This window comes from Alosa pseudoharengus, unplaced genomic scaffold (genome assembly GCF_046254945.1).
Source record: "Alosa pseudoharengus isolate Yale_2024_CS ecotype anadromous, Long Island Sound unplaced genomic scaffold, YU_APseudo_1.1 YU_APseudo_1.1_scf_23, whole genome shotgun sequence".
In the NCBI taxonomy this organism is placed as follows: Eukaryota; Metazoa; Chordata; class Actinopteri; order Clupeiformes; family Clupeidae; genus Alosa; species Alosa pseudoharengus.
Window position 1 is genome coordinate 14,203,075 of NW_027468685.1, and position 23,410 is coordinate 14,226,484.

At 44.2% G+C, this 23,410-nt stretch overlaps 2 protein-coding genes across 3 annotated transcripts in view; one reads left to right on the plus strand and one right to left on the minus strand.

The window, feature by feature from the left end:
• Positions 1 to 8,335, plus strand: part of nedd9 (neural precursor cell expressed, developmentally down-regulated 9) — a 29,733-nt gene extending 21,398 nt beyond the window's left edge. The window contains exons 3-7 of the mRNA XM_076301681.1: positions 1,835 to 1,936; positions 2,161 to 2,289; positions 3,397 to 4,599; positions 5,646 to 5,732; positions 7,015 to 8,335. Of these exons, the coding sequence (XP_076157796.1) occupies positions 1,835 to 1,936; positions 2,161 to 2,289; positions 3,397 to 4,599; positions 5,646 to 5,732; positions 7,015 to 7,584 (2,091 nt within the window). The 3' untranslated portion in view covers positions 7,585 to 8,335. The remainder of the gene's footprint in view (positions 1 to 1,834; positions 1,937 to 2,160; positions 2,290 to 3,396; positions 4,600 to 5,645; positions 5,733 to 7,014) is intronic.
• A 4,347-nt stretch (positions 8,336 to 12,682) lies between these two features.
• smim13 (small integral membrane protein 13) lies at positions 12,683 to 14,708 on the minus strand. 2 transcript variants are annotated; one of them, XM_076301683.1, is made up of 3 exons: positions 14,510 to 14,708; positions 14,210 to 14,300; positions 12,683 to 13,914 (listed from the first exon to the last, which is right to left on the minus strand). In XM_076301683.1, exons 2-3 carry the CDS (start codon positions 14,283 to 14,285, stop codon positions 13,727 to 13,729), a joined length of 264 nt encoding a protein of 87 aa, XP_076157798.1. In that variant the 5' UTR covers positions 14,286 to 14,300; positions 14,510 to 14,708; the 3' UTR covers positions 12,683 to 13,726. The 2 variants fall into 2 exon arrangements, with proteins under 2 accessions (XP_076157798.1, XP_076157797.1); XM_076301682.1 differs by having other exon boundaries at positions 14,506 to 14,707.
• Between the last annotated feature and the right edge of the window lie 8,702 nt (positions 14,709 to 23,410).

Genomic DNA, 23,410 nt, shown 5'->3' on the forward strand with positions numbered 1-23,410 from the left:
GAGAGTCATAGAAAAGGTTGGCTATAGATTCACATGTTGTATGTTTTCCTTTTGTTAAAATCTGTTTAAACTCCTTGTTAAAATAGTTTGTGTGTTGTCATGCTAGTAGATCTCACTGAATTGAGAAAATGAGAGCGAGGGAGGGAGAGAGAGAGAGGTTTGTGTTTTTTTTTGTTGTCCTTTTTCTCCCTGAATGGGAAGCAGTACGCATGGTTCCCATTTTCCAGACCTGTCAGTGAACCCTGAATGTTCCAGCGTGGTTATGGCTTTAGAGTGCTGTTTTCATGGTGTGGGGGGGGGGGGGGGGGCACAAGGCCTGTGGGGGGCATACCGCACATTCCACACTGTGCCTGGCCCAATCAATGTTACACACATAGGGGTTGAAAAGGTGTGTGTGTGTGGGGGGGGGGGGGGGGGTAGAGGGATGGATGATAGACATTAAGATGGAGAGATGTGCAGTACTTGACTGAAGGAGAGGAAGAGGACAAGGGGAGGAGGACGGAGGAGGAATGAAAGATAAGTGGTAAAGGGAAATCTGCATAGAAGGAGGGATTGTGCGAACCGCTGTCTGTGTGAAACTGATTTGAACAGATGACTAATGTCCATCACTCCAGTTCCTCTCTGTTTCCACCCACATCAGCAATCTGCTCAGACTCTGACTCTTGATTTTTTTTCCCCCTGCTTGAAAGATAACATCGGGTTCCGCTGCTAGTCCAGACCCCTCCCCACCCACCCTTTCCTCTCCATTAATGCGTTAGACTGGAGTGACCACATCCTCACCAAGTCTTGGCTCTCAGAAAAGCCTTTATCATGCGGCTTGGATGGAAGGCTGCTAACTAGCTGGAGTCCCGGGCCTAGTTTCAGTAAAGTCCCAGTAGCATTTGGGAAAGTCATAACATATGAGTCACTCATTCAATCATACTCATGCCCTCATATCTCAACACGGCCCCTAATTTGGATGATGGACAAAGTGAAAAGTCGCACTAAAGCTAATTTAATAACTTGGCAAAATCAATTTGATAATTTAATACCATGACCAAGATCGTAAACACTGACATTGTTGGGTCACATCATTGTTCCACACACCACACGGTAGCTTTAGTTCATGCACAGGACACTTCCCTTATTGTCTGACTTTGCACTTTGCCATTTGTCATTTAAATCGGGCCAATTACCTTCAAAGTAATATGACTGTGCTACATGAATTTTTCACATCTTAATGACCCAAGACCCAGTCTAGTGTGGGGTTAGACAATTGGCAGTCTCCACTGTCAAGCAGGGGTTTGAGCGAATGCCTTGGCTAGGTCAAACCAGAACCTTAACTGACACCAGCAGATCTCGGGAGAGAACCAGGCCAAACTTAGACCCGCCGCAAATTGAATATGTTGGCTCGTGGGATCTGAAGGGGCAGTGATAATCCAAGCAAAACACCATATTGTCTTCAGTAAATGTCCACTGACTTGTACTGGGGAGGAAGTACTGTAGCAAAGTAGGGAAAATCTGAATGGAAAAATGGATACGGAAACTCATTCATGACCTGTCTCTCCACCCCACAAAATGCCACTGTGTGTGTGTGTGTGTGTGTGTGTGTGTGTGTGTGTGTGTGTGTGGACATGTGTTTCATTCTCATGAATGGCCTGTGTCTCCTCTTCACCCTACCCCACCACATAACCGAACCAATGTGTGTGTGTGTGTGTGTGTGTGTGTGTGTGTGTGTGTGTGTGTATGTGGACATGTGTTTCATTCTCATGAATGACCTGTGTCTCCTCTTCACCCTACCCCACCACATAACCGAACTAATGTGTGTGTGTGTGTGTGTGTGTGTGTTTCACAGGTGGTGACCCCGACCCGTGTGGGGAATTCCTACACCTACAGCAGGCCCACACAACAGCCGCAGCAGGACGTCTATGATGTGCCTCCCATGAGGCAACAGGGGGTGTGTAGCTTACACACACACACACACACACACACACACACAGAGAGAGAGAGAGAGACACACACACTCATGCAATCGCAAAAGCACATGCTCTCACTTTTACACACACCCACACTTACACAGACACACACACACACACACACACACACACACACACACACACACACACAGACTGGAATGTAACCACTGGGCTAATGTCACTATCTATATGTGTTGTTTTACAGGTGTATGATGTTCCCCAAGGCAGACAGGTGGGGAAATCTCACGGCCAGGGTGTGTACGACATCCCTCCCCCCTCACAGTCCGACCCCAGGCACCAAGGGGTGTACGACGTGCCCCCCACATCTCAAGGGGTAAGAGAACGCACCATCCCACACACACACACACACACACACACACACACACACACACACACACACACACACACACTGGGGCATCCGGACAGTGCCCGGAGAATCAAGTCCAAACTTTGCCCAGGGTTTTGTGTTCACAACAAGAGCACACAAGTGGTCATCTAGTTGAGATGTGGCAAGACATGCAGGTAATACTCTGGATGGTTAAAGTGAGGGGTGGGGCCAGGGTTTAGCATGCAGGACTGACCACTGGTCATCCCACGGGGTGGATAGACTCAACATTACACATCATTGTGGCCTAAATCTTGCTGTGCAAAAAACACTTTCTCTTGTGACTTCGCAGACTAAAACTGTGCTCAAATGTAGTGTGGTCCCAGTCGAGTCTGTAATGTTCTGTCTTGATTATTTATTTCATTTTTGAGGTTATTGCTGTTGGCTTATTATACTTCCCTCGTTGCTTTTAACCATCAGTGGCGGCAAAAAAATAAAATAAATAAAAGAGACTTGATACAATCATTTTTATTACTTTTCCCCCCGGTTGCTAAATTAAAGAGTGGGCTTGCCAGCTTTGTACGCGCAGGACCTCTCTGTAGCTATTTTGTGGGGAGAGTCAAGGTCTGCAGAATCGCTTTCCAGATCCCGCTGCCTTTCAACGCTCGGCCCGGCTCAGCGCAGACCAGCTCAGCCCGTTTGTTTGTAATAAACTGAAAGTATGCGGGAACCTGTCATTTGCGTCATCCGTAATCACAGCTTTTGAAGGAGTCCGCTTTCACAGCGTGCGGGACGGCGTTTTCGAGGCTCAACTCTGAAAGTCACTTGTTTTCACGTGTTTTGAGATATTGAAACCACCGGATGCATGGGGCGCCCCCGGTTTGGTTTTATGTAGGTCGAAATGCGAAGTGGTCAAGTTGGAGGCTATTTGAGAGTAGTTGGTTGTTGATGTTCGTGACTGGGGTCTGACCTAGATCTCGATAGAAATCTGCGTTCAGGATCCTACAAAACACACGTCATGTGGACTCCTTGACTAAACACTGGTTTTTGTGAGGGAAACCGCCCATGTGCCTTTCTGTGTTTAATCAAAAAATATGCGTTCGCTCTTTCCCACAGCTCTACTCGGTGCCTCCCTGTCGCAACAACCCGGTGCAGGAGGAGGGCAACTACGACTTCCCCCAGCCACACAAGCCGAAGGAGGAGGGCATCTACGACATCCCCCCGCCCTCCACGCACTCCAAAGCCACGCAGTTCCCCCAGTCGGGCTCCGACACAGCTTCTCATCGCCGGGTCACCGCGGGCGACAGCAACGCCATTTATGACGTCCCCCCCAGCCAGCTGACGGCGGCGGCGGGGGCAGGGGCACAGAGGGACTTGTACGACATCCCCCGCGGGATGCAGACGCCCCCTCCGCGGAGGTTGGCGTCGGGCGAGCGCGAGCGGGCGAACCGGGGCATCTACGACGTGCCTCAGGCCCAGGAGGCGGCGCCGACGGCACCGCGGGGACTTTTGGGAGACGTGACGGACGGCGTGAACCGGCTGTCCGTCTCCAGCACGGGCAGCGCGCGCAGCAGCATGTCCACCTCGTCCTCGTCGGCCGGCTCGCCCTCCGAGCCGCGCCTTGCGCTGGACCTGGACTCGGCCGTCCAGAGACTGGGTCAGCTGCAGCAGGCGGTGGAGTCCTCTAGCGCCGCCCTGCTGGCTCTGGCCTCCTCACCCCACTGGCGGACGTTCGCCTTCATGGAGCGCCACGCCAACGAGGCCCGCGCGGCTCTGGAGCGCGTGCCCGCCGCTCTCGCCGACTTCCTGGCGTTCGGCCGCGGCGCGGCCAGCAACGCCACGGCGCTCTCGGACCCGAGCCTCCACAGCAAGCTGCGGCGACAGCTGCAGCGGCTGGAGGACTCGCAGGTCATCCTGCAGCAGACGCAACAGGCGCTGGAATCGTCCGGCTGGGCCGTCCACGTGCTCGCCGGCAGCGCCAAGCACCAAGGCAAGAGCGACGACCTGGACCGCTTCGTCATGGTGTCGCGCGCCGTGCCCGACGACACCAAGCAGCTGGCGTCCACGGTCAGCGCCAACGCCGAGCTGCTCTTCCGCAGGTCGCCCGCGGCTGTGGAGGGCACCTACTACAGGGGTATGGGCGAGGAGAGCGTGGGCATCGTCCACCCCCTCACACACAACCACACGGACGACAACTACAACGAGCAGACCAAGCCCTTTCCTGTGCCCCAGAGCCTAAACCAGGACAAGGCCAACATGAACAACAGCGAGAAATGTGTCAAGAGCTGGATGGAGGACTACGATTACGTCCATTTGCAAGTAAGGGGGAAATAATACGCAAATAGCCTGAAAAAAAAAACGGTTGAATATGGTTTCCTTTTTGAAGAAAACTCCTAATTGATCATTACTGACCACCATGTCACAAAAAGCAAGCCAAGTTTACATCCACTTAAGTCTTAACTAATTCCAGCAAACAAAGGAAATCCTAATTCACATACAGTTACGTCTCAGGTCTGTTAAAGCAAGGAGCTAAATAGATCTCATGGCTCTTATCACATAGGTCGTATCACATCAATGCAAAGTACAGTGTCATACATTTATCATGATGTTACAGCACATAGATACTGATATTCTTAAATAACCCCAACCTTAGTCCTCCATCCGCTCCACAACCGCACGGTGCTGTTCGTCTTCATTATGAAACACATTGCAGTGGTTTAGTTACACTGTAATGTGGACTGGGTGATGAAAAGTGAGGCAGAGCAGCAGTAGTAGTGGTATGCCATACCAGTCAGCTTTTTATAAAGACATCCACAGACTGTTGACTAAACATTTAGCTATTGAGCAGCACTCACTTAATGCTTTGTATAGCAGCTCCCTCTTGCAAACGTAAAGCCTCCTTTCTTCCATCTGTTGGTTCTCAAGCAAGTGGATTAGTAAAAGCAACATTCCTCTCGAGCGGTGCTTTATATGGGTGTTTATCTGCTCTGAGTATAAGAAAAAAGAGGCTGTCTTTTAATCTTAATCTGGAAAGTCTTTGAGGATGAGAGCTGGGTAGGGTTAAGGTGATATTGAGGCTATGCCAGAAAGGATTTACTGTTGCTTACTATTAAAGTCACAATGGTGCAGTGATCAAGGATCAAAAAGTTGAATGTCCGAGAAATTAAACCCAACAGACAGATATACACACACACACACACACACACACACACACACACACACACACACACACACACACACACACACACACACACAAACACTCTAATCCTAACGTTAAACACACTGGACATGCATTTTTCTCTTGACTTAATTCCCATAGAATGTGAGAGTGTGTTCCTTACTACTATACCTGTAATTTCTTCCAGGGCAAAGATGAGTTTGAGAGACAACAGAAGGAACTCCTGGACAAAGAGAACATCACTAAGCAGAAGGTCCAGCTGGAGCAGGAACAGGTAACACCATCCCCTTCTCCTCTTCACTCTAAAAGAAAAAGATCACACTCAATATAACCCAGTCAAGTCACTGAGTAGTTATGTCAGTGTGTAGTGTCATGGTTATTACCCAGTGAAGTCATCTTGTTGCTAAGTGATGTCAACGTGTAGTGTCGTATTTTTCACACATAAGTCAGCCGAAGCAACCAAATGACTTGACTGTGTTACGTTGAATGCACAAATCTTTTTTTTTTTACAGTCTGTAGTTCTGATAAGTTAGCAGAGCAGAGACCTCCATCTGTGGAGGCCCTGGCAATGCATTACATTACATTACATTACATTACATTACATTTGGCTGACACATTTTCAACCAAAGCGACTAACAACATGGTAACAGTTGAGTTTTAAAGCAGTTCTCTCAACAATTTTAGGACAATTTAAAAACGGTAAAGTACAGTAAGAATAAGTGCATCAGTGAGTGCTGTGTTTAAACAGTGCGCTGAAATATTACAGCTATTTCCCAACTGGGGCCACCCTGAAAGAAAGGCAGATTAGGGAGCAGAGGTTCAATGGAAATAAAACTGGGGGCCAAAACCACACGGTTCTCTATAGGTTTTCACCAAGCCCAGCGGCTGTTTACTGCTGAATAGTGTAGGGCAGACAAACAGAGGAAGGCTGGTTAGTATCCGTGGCCTGAAGAGTTCATGGACAGACCTGGGGAATCGCAACATCTGGAGCATTTTTGCCAGAATATGACATGTGGCAGATGGCCCTTAGACCTGCAGACATGCTTATGTGCACACACACACGTACACACAGACACAGACACACAAACACCTACACAGGCACGCACAAACACACACACACACACACACACACACACACACACACACTATAATCACCCTGGAGATTTATTTTTGATTGTGCGATTTTACTCTAAAAATGCATTTTCCCCAAACTGAAAAAAATGTTCCCCTCAGCTGGAGAAGCAATCAGTTTGGAGACTGCTGAACTGTCTGTTGTGTGTCCCCCAGCTGTTCAAGCAGACAAAAATACTTCCTTCCTTCCCAGTGAAGCCAGTGTATACTACTTTAAAAAATAAATGTCTCTGTATTTATTTTTCTCTGTCTTATTTTTCTTTCTTTTACCTCCCTCTTGTCTCTGTCAACCTCTTTCTCTCTCTCTCTCTCTCTCTCTCTCTCTCTCTCTCTCTCTCTCTCTCTCTCTCTCTCTCTCTCTCTCTCTCTCTCTCTCTCTCTCTCATCCTCTCTGTCCTCTATTTCTCCTTCTGTGTCACTCACAGCTCAACAAGCTCAAACAGCTAGAACAGGAAGTGATCAAACCAGTGGAGAATGACATCACTCGGTGGATCTCCCATCAGCATTCCACTGGCTCCTCCTCCACCCCATCAGACTCCTCCTCTTCCACCTCCTCTTGTTCCTCCTCCATGGGAAGCGGGACCCAGGTGTGTGGGCGCGACCGGCAGCTCCTGGGCTTCTATGCGGAGCAGTGCGAGCAGCACTTTGTGACGCTGCTGAACGCCATCGACGCCTTCTTCGGCTGTGTGGCCGCCGGCCAGCCTCCGCGCATCTTCGTCGCGCACAGCAAGTTCGTCATCCTCAGCGCGCACAAGCTCGTCTTCATCGGCGACACGCTCTCGCGGCAGGCCGGCACGCCCGACGTGGCCAACCGCGTCATGAACTCGAGCAACGTGCTCTGCGAACTGCTCAAGACGGTGGTGGCCGCCACCAAGATGGCCGCCCTCAACTACCCCAACACGCCAGCCGTGCAGGAGATGGTGGACCGCGTGGCCGAGCTCTCGCACGAGGCCCAGAAGTTCAAGACGCAACTGCACCAGATGGCTGCTTTGTAACAAGCCCCTGCACTGTCCTGCAGAAGTGGACTTCCAGGTGTCAGAAAGTAAAAGCCCTATGTATTCATGGGTTTCATCAGGTCCCTTGCCACGGGTGTATAAAATCAAGCACCATGCTGTCTGCATTCATAAACTACGTGCTTGATTTTATACACCTCGGGCAAGGGACCTGATGAAAGCCATGAATAGGTTCTACCTGGGCACTTAACACAGGTGATTTCACTAATTAGCTCCTCTACCTGGCTAAGGGGTTCTGGTAATTAGAATCAGCTTGTTTAGTGAATGGTTGGAACAAATGTGGTCGGACTTTAGCTTTCTGGAGCCGGGATACTCACCTCTAATGTCCTGCACCAACCACAGATGTATATATATATATATTATTATGTTACAATATGTTGAACATCATCAAAAAGCTCTGCTTTTAGAGATTTCCCCTTGTACATAGCATTTTCCCTTTCTTTTATGTAAATTATTGTCCATATTTTTATGTGTAGATTGTTTTATATTATTATGACATAAATATATGAGTATAAAATTGTATTTTGCTTTTGTAGAGTGACTTGAACACAGATTCTGTAACATTCCTGGTTGGTATCAAGCACCTTATGAGATGGACTCTATTTCATTGCCATCGGTAGACAAGAGACATGCTTCTCTGCTGGAGATGACGGTAGTTCTTTGTAATTCTTGTTGCATCTGTCTCTGGCAAAAAGAGGTGGGCTTTATAGCAAAGTAAAAGTCTGTTCCTCCACGAGTCGTATGACTGTTTCTTTTCAAGAGTGTTGGGGGAAGTACTGTAAACACCATAGGACACTACATACCTGAATGGGTACCTCTGAGCAGTTTCCTGGTCTTATTCCACAGGCATTGTCAACATTCATATATGAAAGAGGCTTAGGATACCTGGCACAAGTCTACCTCTTCCATCCTTAACTAACCACTTTCACCCGCACAAGAGTGACAGGATGTGTATTTCTAGGTGTACATCCTTTCAAGCAATCCTCTTGCTCGAAAGGTTCCTTCATTTGAGATGGCGTCCACTGGACATTCTCAGTCTGGATCTCCTAAATGTTCCTTTCTCTCTAAACACACAAATCACCCTGTCATACCCACTGTTAGGCTTAGTCCTACTGGCCTCCAAATCAGAACAACATGAGTCCCAGTACACACTGTACACACCCACCCGAACATGTCTCCAGAGTAGACCGCTAAGCTCCAACTTGGCGGTAAATCCAATTTCATTTGGAATGATAACACGCCTTATGTAAGTGGGAGAGACAGTGTCATCAGTGTCAGCATCCATTTTTTCCTAAACAGAAACGGCTCACGTCTCCTTGCATGGCAGGGCCGGGAGCGGCGCGTACCCTTGGACGCTTGTTTTTATTTCACCGCAGGATAATTAGGAAGGACTCTCCGTACAGGCCCCAGCTGGGTTGATGAAAGACCAGGCTAAAGGGATTTTACTGTAAGCCGGGGGAAAAGATGGCAGAGGGATGCCAGTGCCAATGCCATGCCTCTTCTTCACGATAGACCAATTTCACAGTGTCCAGGTGTCCGGCCTCATTGATGTTAATGATATATTAATTGGCAGGGTAAAACGTCTTCCTGTTTCTGTCTTTCCTGTGGACTTTTCTTTTGCTGTCTATGGGACAGTGCTCTTCCATAGGAAGTTGATTTACACAGCGGCCCCATCTTGTGAAATGGGCTAATTATAACCAGCATACCAGGAGGAACATGTGCCTGAAGCTGCAGTGTCTAACAAGAATGAGGTAACTGTTAAAGCATGGTACTTCTCCAATGAAGGATCAGTCTTTTGTTGATCTTAAAAGAGAACATATTTATTAAAATCATCTCTAAAATTCAAGAGGCATGGGTGAATTGAGAATCTTCAACACGTTACATGCTACATTTTACACGTGGTACACCAGCTGTTAAGAGGGTGTGAAACATTGGGGGAAGCTGTGGTGCAAATGGGCACAGTGCCTGTCCATACCATATTCAGGTACCTGGGGTTCGAATCTGACCAGCGGTCATTCTACCGATCCCACCCCATCTTTCACTCCCAATCTCTTCCTGTCAATCTTCACTGTCCTGTCTAAATAGAGGCAAGAGGCTTACAAATATACTTCAAAAAAGAGAGTGTGGAAGATACGTATCAGTTCATACAATCATTTTAACTAATACAACAACTTTAAATGACGTTAAGATACGAACCTAGGGATAAAACCCAGCTACAACAACGAAAGCTGGAGCTGTGAGGAACATGTAACACCTTCTTAGAAATGTTTGCATCAGACACACATCCTGTGGCTCTGACACAGCACCCACTTCGCCACCGCATCTGTGGAGAGAGGGCAGCATCCATCCATCTTATCTGTCATTTTTTTTACCAAGCTTGCCACACAGCCGCAAGAAACGCTTGCATCATGCAACCAAGCACAGAAGTTTTTTTTGAATGGGAGGAAAACATGTTTGTGTGTCCCTTCCTATTCAGATCATGTACTGTACATTTGATTCGAAGTTTTTGATGGCAAATAAAACTATGAGTATGCAATATATCTAAATATGTAGTAGCATGATTAGAGAATAAAACAGTTAATTATGAGAGAAGTGTACAGAGACAGTGCTGCCCGTGTTTGTGCCAATCTGTGCCAGAGACACTTTCCTGAAAGGGCCTGTCTGTTGAACATGTGCTCAGGAACAGCACGTCTTTTTTAATCACCAAATCTCACCGAACACCCCAAATTCCTTCCCAGTACACAGAGTGCCACTAAATCCATGCTCCCGTCCAGGGGGAGATGGGGAGGGTGGTCAGTCGCAGCAGCTGAGCCAGCTCTCCAGGATTTTTTATTTTATTTCTAAGCTCAGACTGCTAATAATAGCTGAGGATCGATCCATCACGGATGTTTTATCTCTCAGAGTCTGGCCATCTCTGTAGATTATTTTTCCAGTATCAGGCTCCAATAATGGCTCAAAGGCATCCAGGAGTGCATCCAAAGAATGTCTCACCCCAGAAAGTGAAGGAGATGGGCTTAAATTGAATTAGTGTATGACCAAATGGGGCAGGCAGGCCTGGTAGTGAGAGACTGGAGGTGGAAGCTGAAAGTGCTATTTAGTGGTAAGGACGGAGGAGCATGACTGTTGCTGCAGTTGATGAGCTGGTGGCTCCACAGCAAGGTGCTCATAATACAAAGTAGGTAGGTTTTAATCATCCAAGAAAACAAAACCAACTATCAAATACATTTCACTTGCTTAAAGCTTTTAATCAAACTGATGTAAAACGTGCAGACCCAAGGAGTATTTACGTCAGTCTGATAGAAGATTTTAAGCACAGTTGTTTTTAAGGAGCACCTCTTACCACAAGAAAAAAAAACACTTGTGTTGCACGTGCATGTAGAGAACATATCACTTGCACTCGAAGTGGCTCATGGTAGCACCTTCTTAGTGCACAAAGTAAAAAATCGTTGTGTGCTACCTGACAACTGGTGAGCTCATGGCCTAGTTCAGGCACATCACCGTACATGATGTGTAAGGTCTTTCAGAGGTATGTAGGACTAGTGACACCAGCACTTCTCCAATCTGTGCCAGATACTTGAGTGAAAACCACTTCAAAACCCCATCAATCCCCAGTGTCGCCGCAGGGTTAAATAGGTGATGTTGCCGAAGCCATGCTCTGCTGTCTCTTATAGGGCAGTGGTTTTGTTTGTGATGTGCGACCCGAGAGTGGTGGCTGAGTATGAAGGCACCCAGGCCAGGCCACCTGAGCGACCGTGATGGTGAGTAATGGAGAGTAATACGTGTGATATTTCTGTCCTTGCATTGCGCGTACTGAGAGAGAGAGACACACACAAGCCGTGCTACAGGCAGGCGAAGCGAAGCGATGTCATTTCCTTGGCTCACCGCACTCATTTCCTGTAAAGTATTTTCAGGGGCTGAAATTACAGCTTCAGCCCTCAGCCAGTCCGTCGCTTTTCTCTGTCGATTCACCAAGCTGCACACTTGTTCTCAGAAAGTCCTCCCCTGACTGGGCCTGACATCTACGTAGGACGCAGTTTATTTCCACTGACCACACAGGCATTGATGTTGCAGTTCAGGGTATTAATTTTATCTTGGGGTCCTTGAGGGCCCAGCCATGATTCATTATGCCTCAACAGACTCAGGGCAGCTCCTGTTTAGTATGTGAGGGAATAGTAAAAACTAAAATAGGAATTAAAAAAAAAATGGCCAACTATTACTTTGTTGTAAAGGAGGTTATATGTTCTTCAAAAACAGTGTGGAGTGTGGGTGTGCTTTTTAAGGCTGGCTTTTGGATTCTGGCTATGAGAAACACTTAATGACACAACACTCTCAGTTTTACATGAGCCAATACTGCCACCTGTTGGTCAAAAGTAATATTGCTTTGCTCACTTCAGATTCTGGCACTCACTTCAGATTCTGGCATTAAAAGGGTTCTGGTAACAAACTGCATGTAAAATCTTGCATGACACTTATGCATAGTTGACACTGATGAAAGCTTGCCAGCATGATGATTGGTGTTTTGCCAATTGGTAACAGGCATATTCAGCTGTCACTCACATGTGCATAGCATCAAAAATGATTTTGGGCATGATCCCAAAACTTAATTCCCTATAAAGACAATAGTGACTAATTCTGTGTTTCTGAGGTAACAAAAGTTACTGTATTTCTGAGGTAACAAAAACCTCTAATTGTTTTTCTATAGGGGCCTCTAGGAAACAAGTTTACAGCTTTCACTCTAAGGGCTATGATATGCTCCCACGTCTGCATCTCGCACGCGCGGCACTGGTGAGTGCGTGACGAGAATTGCGTCATTTTTACGGCATGCGTCACGTTTTTGAGTCGACCAAAAGTTAAGACCGTGTGAAACGGAACTGCTAGGTGGAGCGCATAGAAGAACAACACTTAAAACCTAACACTTAAATGCTGCTGTTTAACACAGCTGTAAATGATACAACACCCAAAGTCCCTGTGCTTTAGTCACAAACAATATGACCAAAAGAGCCAACTCATCCACTTTTTTATCAAACAGATTTATTATGAAGGGAAAACATTGGTTTTGCCAAAAAAAGAAGAAATAAACTTGAAATGTAATGCTCATCATGTTTAATGGACAGTTTTACATAGCACTCTATCACTGTGAAGATGGGCAACACGCTCAAGTAGTGACTACTGAAAGCCCATTGGTTTAGAGGCACAGGGGTGTGGGACTGGGGTGGGCTCAGGTGCTACCATGGCCACTACGACAGAACCATGGCAACTTTTAGTGCAGCATCGGTGAAGCAGCAACTCAGCATAGTGATCGATTACTGTCAGTTTCCCATATAAAGGGTTGGACATTATTGTAGTTTCAAATGAACGGTGTTCCATTCCCACTCATTCAACAAGGGTGCTGAACCGTAGTGATACATGTGGGGGGTTTTTGCATCTTTTTGACCATTGACAGAAGAAGATATCCATATCATTGCACTTAAGAAAGTTGTATCAAGTTCCAAATTCTGAGACAAAAAAAAGAGTTACAACAGTAGAGTTGACAGTTACAAGCTGAGGACGTTCAGTTGTCAGTTTAAAATTGATTTTGTTGTTTTTTTTCTTCATCTTTTGTGTCTTTGAATTATCGTTTGCTTTATATGCTGATAGAGTGTCCATGGTGGTCAGTTGGGCAGCTTTCGATATTTCTGGTTAGTACGATAAAAACATAGACAAAACAATGTTTCCACCTGACACAGAAGAAATAGAAACTTCCATATGGCTGTTTTTCTTTTAGGGGGGGGGGAGGCAGAGGATGATACACCTGTACAAATAAATGTCAAACAAAACCACAGTGTGTTGTGGCCTCCATCCATGCCATGACTCACTGGATGGTGTTTTCCCTTTGACATTCAACAACTCTGCCAAACACAGCGAAATGGAGGACCAGGAGACAACAAACAGACAGACAGACCACTGGGGCCCCGATGGCACACTGTGGGACTTGGGTACAAGATGGCGGCCGTGGTCTAAGGGGAGGGTCACATATGCACGGGGGGTAAAGTTTAACAGTTAGAAGATGGCTTGCGTCCAGCAGAGTGGGCTATCTGTTCGGCGGAGGGAAGCACTGGCTGGTGATGAGCTGGGGATGGGGGACCTATGAGGTGGCATCCTGAGGAACAACTCTCTGGCGGGGCTTGTGTTTGTGACGGGGTGTGGGTGGAGAGCTACGCTCACTCTCTGACTCCGAAGGTTCAGTCTCAGCCTGGGGGGAGCCTGTGTCACCAACGAGTTCGCGCAGGAACTTGAACTTGGACAGGAAAAGCTGCCAAACCACATACCATCCTGTGTAGACAAATGTAAAATGTTGAGGAGGAAAACAATATCAAGTGTGCAATATGCAGTCATGGAAACACAGAGGACCAAGTATACTCATTTCAGAAGGCGACTGGTTTGGGGTGAAATATTATTTTACTTTTGCAATTATTTGGCACTGTGACTGATTTGCATCTCACTTGTTGACATTTGAAACACATTATGACAAATTTCAACAGAATAAGCCACTGGCCCTTATATATATGCCTAGGCTACATGACTATTAGCCTACATTATCTCAATATCTGAAATTTGTCTTACGTACCGAACACCATGAAGAGTAGGGCACATATTAGTGTGGCAATAATAACCAGCACAGTGAGTCCGACGCTTTGCCACATTTTCCCCAATTTACCCTGCAAAAATGAACAAGCACCCACTGATTAACGTATGGAATTCAAAAGACACGCTGTGCTAGAGATAATACAAGCCTATATGGACCTGGCAGACGAAGTAGGACACTTCAGTTGGTAAGTAAACAACATTCAAAGTACAATATCACAGCTGCAAGCTAATGATATGCTAGTTAGCTACACATAACGTTAGCACATCGTGACATACATACAACAGCTGACAACGTCCGCTCTTGTCTCAATCCAGAGGCGCCCTTTGTCCACTGCAGAAAGGACGGACGCACTTCATCTGGTGCTTGTAGACTTTTGTATGTCTACATTATTGCAACATTCCGGAGTTGCTTTAATAACACAACCCTACTTCTACAGTAACTCCAAATGACGGCACCAGTGGCTCCAGTGCCCCGGATTGAGTTCTTTCCGTAGCCTACTGCCGTGGTGGATGTTGGGTCGTGTAGTTCTAAGGAGGATGTGTGTGCAAGTACACCGGTCACTTTACATGGGATAGTTAGTGAGGTAGGCCTAGATTTTATTGTCTTTCTTTTAACTAGGATGCATTATTTAACGCAAATACACAAACAGCATGCTGAAACGCTTCTGTTGGTCTTTGCCGGTATTCTCTTTGTCAACAAAGCCTAGTCTAGGCTGTAGCCTATGTCAACCAGCTGTGGGCACTATAGGCTACCTTTTCTCAGTGCCGAATATAGAGATCTATAGATATCTCTATGCTACGTCTCTGCCTTTTCTAAGAGCCGTCATTTAACACGTGGCTGCTGTGCGGTAGGCTGCAGCCAGTGGTTGCCTACTTGGAAGAAAAGGAGAGACATAAAAACAGCTCAAGTAGCCTAGGCTACAGCGCAGGCAGCTTGGATCTTGGGTTGAAGACATTTATGGACATTTAGGAAGGAAGATCCAGAATGGACTGAGAGGGCAGATTCAGTAGCCTATATAGCCTATGAGAAAACCAAACTGGAATTTGTCAAAGATGTTGAAAGTTCAAACAAGAGGAAACCTGAGAGATGACGATCTTTTTCAAGATCATAGAGATAAATGGTGAATAGAACTAGGCTATAGGCCTTTAAGGGCTTTAGAGTCAAGATATATAAGTAGCCTAGAGGTTGCACAATTGCATGTATCAAACTGGCGGGGACCACACAGTTAGTGTGGCACAAGGTGGAAATCATTTTGTTAGTAGGCCTACCGGTAATTTGTGATTTGTAAGTGATTTGGGTTTTGAAGGTAAATAGGCTTGGTTGTAGATTAGCCGCTGTGTGAAATCCCCTACCTATAGCATTGAACATCTCTCCTGTGTATATTTGAAATTAGTCTATATATTTTTAATTTGACTTTTCATTTATTTTAATGCTAATGTAACAATTATAGTTATTGTATAAGTCACTTTGGACCAAAGCGTGAAAGAAACATAAACACATAGGCCTAAGCATAAACACTACAAAGTGTTTTTTCCTTCTTACCTTTTTGTGTTATTCCAAAATTCAAACTTAATAGACTGCCATGTATTATGTGTAAATATCTATTGACTTGCCATAAGGCCAAGTGAAATATGACAAACAGGATAGACAATGACCTTCTCACTCAGTGCAAATATGCAAATTGCCAAAGAGAACATTTCTTTCTCTCTCTCTCTCTCTATCTCTCTCTCTCTGAGTGTGAGAGTGTATGACAGCCTAAAAATATGCATGCCTTACAAGCTGATGTCAAAATGGCATGTTTCCCCCATCCACACCAGCCCACTGCTCCCTAACAGCCCTCATGATCGACCCGATGAATCGTTTCATCACAAATCCAGTGGTGTCAACATTTTTCAACTGTGTTATGAAAATGGAATGTTATAGGAATCTTATATTGTAAGGTCTTTGCATACTACATTTGTCTCTTTTTCTTCCTGTATATCAAACACTGAATTACTTTATTGTTATTTTAGCTGATTGTGTGTTCTCTCAACAGTTTGGTTGGTCTTGACAGTAAAGGTATTTCACACACACATTATGTGTATTTTAATTGATTAAAGGGTTTGACAGCCTCATGCTTAAGAGTTTTTTTGTGTGTGTTAGATTCGGTAAACCAGAGCAATCACTGACATTTTTGGATCCAGATTTAAAGTCTACCTGGAGGCCAAAGTCAGTAAGAGATGATCAGACATTTGCATGAAGCTGTCAAACTCTTTGATAATTACATACAGTACAATTACTCCACTTAATATGCAAAGATTTTACAGTATAAGATTAAGATATATTTCACAGTTGAAAAATTAGTTAGGGTGAAGCAAGACGTCAGCTAATGTAAATGGATGAAGTTGTGAATTACCTACAAAGCTACTTAGCTGCAACATTTACGTTAACTGGCGTTACCTGCAGTTTTATGAAATGCAACAAAATAGCCATTGAGACACACACACACACACACCACTGTTCTTGTTTCGTTACCTAGAGAGTAATATTGCATGGGATGAGTAATACTGTTGTGAAATACAACCCAAACCACTTTCTTTCCCATGCCCTTACAAACATTTAATCTTCATGGCAGGTTTACAGCAAAGCAGCTCATTTTACTAAATCGTGCACACATTTTATTAAATTGTGCACTCATTTTACTAAATTGTGCTCTCAATTAAGTAAATCGTGCACACGATTTAGTAAAACGTGCGCACGATTTAGTAAAATGTGCAAAAAATTTAGTAAAATGAGCACACGTTTTCTGTATACCAACACATATCTTGCAATGACCCCTCTAGGGTTCCGTACTTGTACAATTTCCGTACTTTGTATATTTTTTAGACAATACCTTCACTCCTGTAATAAAAAGTTCCATCATTTTCTACCAACATTTCTTTATGGATTCTTTCAAATTAGTTTATTCATTCATTCATTCATATTTAGGTGACACAACTGTGTGGATTTTTGTTAAATCTGTAATATGTCATCCAGGAAAGCAGGAAATAGTTCAAAAGGACGAGTTATACAGACTTGAGTCAGTAGTTGTCCTTAGATTAAATCTGCCCCTAATCTTGATCAGATCTTTTGCATTTCACTGTCATCCTCCGTCTTTTCCAGCATTAGTTTCATATTTCAGTCTCAGAAAGGCTCAGCAGTGACAGGAAATGACTACGAGATGAACACAGATTGCTGTTGTGACTCTCAGGTTACCGTAAGAAGGGAAGAACACACACGCACACACACACACACACACACACGTACTACACACAAAAATGCCTATGTGATGCCAGACATGATGTGTCGAACAGAACAGGTAGCCTTGCGGCCTAACCCGTGAAATATTACACCCAATATTAATTGTGAAATGTTGACACATAAAGACAAGACGCCGTAAGTAAAAAAAAGAAATGAACAATTAAAAGAGCACTAAATCATCAAGCCGCAAAATAATATTGACACTCACAATACCAACATGCACAAGTACAATCGAGAGGCCTCCACCTTTTCTACCATGGGGATTTAAACTGGCGAGATGACCTCTCTAGTTGAAAAACAGGCCTACTCGTCATAAATAGGGTACCCTAACCGACCATGCGAGGACCGGAGCTCACCCCCATTGTGCACATCTAGCACAACTAAATATTCAACTAACAAAAATCATGGCGTGCAAAAATAACAGCATGAAACATAATGGAAAGAAAAATAACAAGCCAGTGTGCACCGAGACTTGTCCTCTTCCCAAAGAAAATCCAATGTTAGACATTCAAAAATAGTATGTGTGGGTCACATCGTCACACACAGTAAAATCAACAGTGTTCAGTGACCTGTTCATTTTAAGAATTGTCCAGTGTTCAACTGTAAGAGTCTTTAACACTTTTCTGAGCTTATATGGTCCCACATAAAACTACTCTGACAATATTTGAATATGAATATGAGTTTGTTATGCTCTTCAGATCAAAAGGGGATCATTTAACCACATGCACACTTAAAGCCAAGCTACACATACAGGGCTCACAATAAAATGGTCGAGCAAAAACATTGTTCAAGAGACTATCAAACCACATAACAAAAACAAAGTTCACCCAAGAGTAGGCTACTTACAATTTCAACAGCAACAAAGCCAAGTCGGCGTCCGTTTTGCAGTCTTCTTAGAAACTACAAGGCACTTCCGCTGAGTCACATCCGGATTTCCTCGGACCGGGAACAGAAAGTTGCATATTCGTTTTTTCTGCGGAGAAGCGATAGAGGGAGATGAAGCACCCACCAAACGACCCAGAAAGTGTTGTACAACCATCAGAACGACTCTCAACCTGCATAATTAAGGTCATTTTTGCTAAAATTGTTGCATAGTGCTTCTTTAAGTGTCTTTATACATATATATATATATATATATATATTTATTTATTTTCTTTTTATGTGACACGACCCAGGTACGGAAGCTAAGAAGCACATGCACATCTGTTAATTCAGGAGAAGTCTACACCTCTGATACACACCTTGCATATAGTGGCTTGAGGCGTGAGTAATTTTCCTATGTGGCAAGTGATCATACCCTTGGGTTTGGGCATTTCACATGTCTTACAGTTGTTGTCATGGTTAATCCGGGCGGTATCACCTGTGCTTACTGTTATTATCAAAGAATACAAAAAAGGAATAACATCAACACTTTTGCGGTGTGGATATCTGATACAGCAACATTTAGACATGTAGAGTCAACACAAGTTGTAGAGTGCTGTTACTAGTCTTGGGTATTGCCTGCAACCTGCAAACTGGATACAATGTATATCCCAATACAGAGGCCACAATGCATTACGTATCCCAACGCATGTTGATGCTGAATAATGACTATGTCCAAAACAGAATTAATTCTTACATCATGTCATTATTTATTTAGGGGAGATTGACTGAGCATTAAGCTCTTTTACAGCAATGCCCTGAGTTTACAAACAAAGTTAAACAAAAGTACCCTTAACACAGCGTACTGTTAATTAATTATAATAATAAATAATAATAATAATTGGAAAAAAAAAACATGTTCTTCATACTTTTATAACGGCAAAGACTAAGCATTAAGGATCACACAACTTAGAAACATGTTGATTCAAGCCCACAGAGATCTTAAATGTGAAATTCAATAATTTTATTTCAAAACTGTCAGTTATTAACTTTAAGACTTAAAATAACCTTTTCTGTTATCTTTTATGCTTTTAGTTTTTTGATGCCATATCAATACAGCAGCATCTGTATCGATAGGCCTACTTATTGATACAGCAGTACACAATTTATTGCCATATATTTTCAGCACAGCCCTAGCTGTTACCATAACACACTGAAGTTGTACTGAGACACACAAAACAGTTGTTTTAAGCTGATGAACATAGGCCTACATAAACTTCCAGGCAATTTTCCTATCAAGCCTTTAGGCTTGTTCGACTTGAGGCAGATCTGTGCAGATCTGACTTGATGTGATCTTGCTCACAACCAGTCACAACCTAACGTGATGGTCATTTTCACGTGTGATTCATGCGTGATTTCAGTGGTCTATAAAAGTAAATCGTTTGCAAGGTTCAGCCTCTTTTCAACACGACTTAACTTTGGTTTGACTGTGCAAGTTTGTTGGCTGTTATTGAGATATTTGAAAAAGAAAGAAATCGCCGACAAAGACACTAAAGACATGACGAGAAAAACACGAAAAACAGATAATGATAAGCAGACTAGGAATCAGAGGCAGAGTCGTATTGAGTCGATAGCTTTATTTTGCATGACCTTGATCAGAACAGTAATATTTTCAGAATGTATTAACAACCTATCAAACATGATGATTTCACGCAGGGTTAGTGCCACCTCCGTAGACAGGCTCTGGTGCCACGAACTCCATTTTGGTGAAGACAAACTATAAAACATTGCCGTTGCTATTCAACCTTGACTGGGGGAGTCGCGGCGTCTGAAGCGTGCGTTAGCTTAGTGCTTCTTACTGATATATTTCCACTTTAACGGCACCGACAATCAAAAAATCCAGTGGAAACTAGATGGCAGAAGTGTGTAGGCCAATCGGCCCACCATTTTTTGATATTTCGAAACGTCATTGATGGTAATTTTGATACCATAGATTTAATAGAGAGCCAGTCAGACCAATAGTATGAAAAATCAGGAACAGAGTTTATTTACAATGATGCGCATCAAGGGAGAGACAGCATGACTTCACCTAAAGATCCATCAGCTGCTCTAACTAGACAAGGAAATAGTTAGAGTTTAAGTATCCTTCCAGGCTGACGGGAGATGGCGTTGGTCATCCCATCTCACGTGGACTACACTGAATCAGACCCTGATTAGTGGCAGCCTGGCAATCCGGAGCAGATAGCTACTGACGCAGCCATGCAGAACAGTAAAACACTGCAAAGTCATAATGTTCCTGCTTATCTCTAAACACAGTCACACAGAGATATACACAGGGACAGTACAGATATCATACAGTCATTACATAGAATCATACTTTTAGTATCAAAGTGACCTACTAATGAGAAATGCAGAACATTAAACCACATATTGGAATATTGGACATAATGCAGAACATTAAACCATATATTGGAATATTGGACAAAATGTTCTATTCCACTTTCTCTCACCATGTTATTTCCCATAGACATTCGACGCCCGGAAGTTGGGTGGACACGGCTGCTTTGGAGGCGGGACTTATTCCGGAGAGGTCTATTTGGGAGGAATCTCCTCATGACGATTTTGACGGGAGTCTCATGCTGCTTCCTTATGTTGGAATATGCGAAAATAAACAGAAATCGAAGGGATACCTTCTTATACGTGATTTCTGCAACAATGGTAGGCTAGCCTACTGAAAACGTTTGGATATTCTGTTATTTTCTGCTGTTGGTTAAATAGATAGACACACGTATAGGGAAAACACTTGATATTGAATTTATGTGCTACAAAGCAGGCCTGTTAACTGTATGACAACAGTGGTTTATTTAAACTACATCATAAGAATTTATTTCGTCAGTCATCATGCTCATTTTAATGAGTAAGAATGAAAGTTCTGCTGTATTTATTGCAAACAAAATTCTGTGATATCTCCCGCGATCACGTCAGGCAGACTGTAGCCTGTCTGTCTGGGATGAGCTGCCCTCTGTTGTAGCTCCTGCCGGCTGGCCTCTGAAGATCACATTTACGTAGAAAGCCAGACCAAGTCAGACTCAGTCGATCTCAAACAAGCCTACTGTCTATACCCCTCCACCCCTAGCCTGTCCTCTGCCTGCCTACGTACTTCCGCTCGATTTCTTTTCCCTACAGTACTCCGTCTGGAATAGGTTGATTCGCCCTCGTTTACTTCGGCAGTTGGACAGCCGAACCAACCAGCGAACAGAGGGCGGCCCTGAGAGCTTTTACGTTACACAGGCATGGTGTTTCAATTACTACATCCCCGCCCCCGAAGCAACTGACCGCTTGGAATACATCAACGTAGGGAGCAAAAAGGGCTTATACTTATTAAATCTTTGAGCAAATGTGAATAAAAGGCGCAAATAAGGTTGGTGTGAGTTATTGTAGCTCTTTCTAGTTTAGCCTATTAACAGGAGTGTCACGAACAAAGTCACAGTCGAGTAGGATGTTATATCGTCAGCTAAACTTTAGTCATAGCCTACCTTAATTTTGTCACTTGAAATACGAACGCTATTTTTCAAACACTAAGAAGGCTCGACATAACATGAAACTTTGAATGAAGCATTATCAGTGTCTCTACTCATGAACTCGAGTATTGAGAACATTGTTGGTGTACACATAGTTTACTAAAAAGAAAGATTTTGGACAACTCTCTCCTTGCAAGATGGCAGCAAGCAGAAAAAACAAGTGAGTTGTTCCTCAAAACCTTTCTTTTAGTAAACTCTGTGTACACCAACAATGTTCTCAATGCTTGAGTTCATGTGTAGAGACACTGATGATACTTCGATCAAAGTTTCATGTTGTGTCGAGCCTTCTTAGTGTTTGAAAAATAGCGATTTTGACGTGATTGTATCAAAAAAGTAGTGGCCCTATAGGATTCCCATTCAAAAGGTCATTTCACCCGAAAACGATAACGCATACAAGCTAAAAAGTGACGCTTTGGACGGCTACTTATGCATTTATATGAAAGTTTAACTTGGGTACATAAACAAAACACCATATGATGCATTTTGGCCAGAGTTACACAGCTGTAACGTGTGACTGTTTGCTGATAAGATTCACGCTTGCTTGTTATGAGCGTGATGCAGAATAACTTCTCTGTATGACGAAACGCCGGTTGTTAGTGATTGGTTCAAAGCGGTTCAAAGGAACTCCAATGATTTTAAACCATAAACTATGCCCTCCCACCCGGAAATAAACGTTTGCCTATGGATCTAGGCCAGACTCTCTGCGAAGTCAGAGGGTCTGGTTTCCAGGCTACTCCACCCCACCCTCCTTACTCAGATCTATGAGTCAGATAGAGCTGCTGGACACAGGTCAAACGAGGATACAATTCCTAAAGGCAAAATACCACCGTCACCGCCATCATTAGTGAATTAATTGTGGGCAGCCGTGCCCCACTGGTTAGCACTCTGGACTTGTAACCGGAGGGTTGCTGGTTCGAGCCCCGACCAGTGGCTTGAGCAAGGCACCTAACCCCTCACTGCTCCCCGAGCGCCGCCGTTGTAGCAGGCAGCTCACTGCGCTGGGATTAGTGTGTGCTTCACCTCACTGTGTGTTCACTAATTCACTGATTGGGTTAAATGCAGAGACCAAATTTCCCTCACGGGATCAAAAAAGTATATATAATACTATACTAATTTAGGATGTGTGTCAATTCTGATGTCTTCAGTGACCTCCATGCCATGCCACACCGCAGGGGGTTGGAGTCCGTGGCATGTTGTACACACATACCTTACTACCATTTCCTTATAGCATATGTAATTTCTCATAGCATTTGTCTTTGCATAATGGGTGAGATTCCTCGTGTGTATAGGAGGAATGTGTAAGGCTTGAGGCACAACTCAAAAATTTACCCTGACATTTGAAGGCGCCCACTTTACTGGTTTGACCTTGCTGGAATGTTCCATCAAAAGGTGATAAACTGTCCTCAAGTTCATTCCTGCATCTTCACATCTGTCATTCAAATTTACAATGGTATGCATA

Excerpts from the sequence above, each read along its gene's own strand:
- smim13 (XM_076301683.1), bottom strand. The coding sequence starts at position 14,285 with ATGTGGCAAAGCGTCGGACTCACTGTGCTGGTTATTATTGCCACACTA. Across the intron at positions 13,915-14,209 it reads CCTACTCTTCATGGTGTTCG|GATGGTATGTGGTTTGGCAG; the intron begins GTACGTAAGACA and ends TTGTCTACACAG.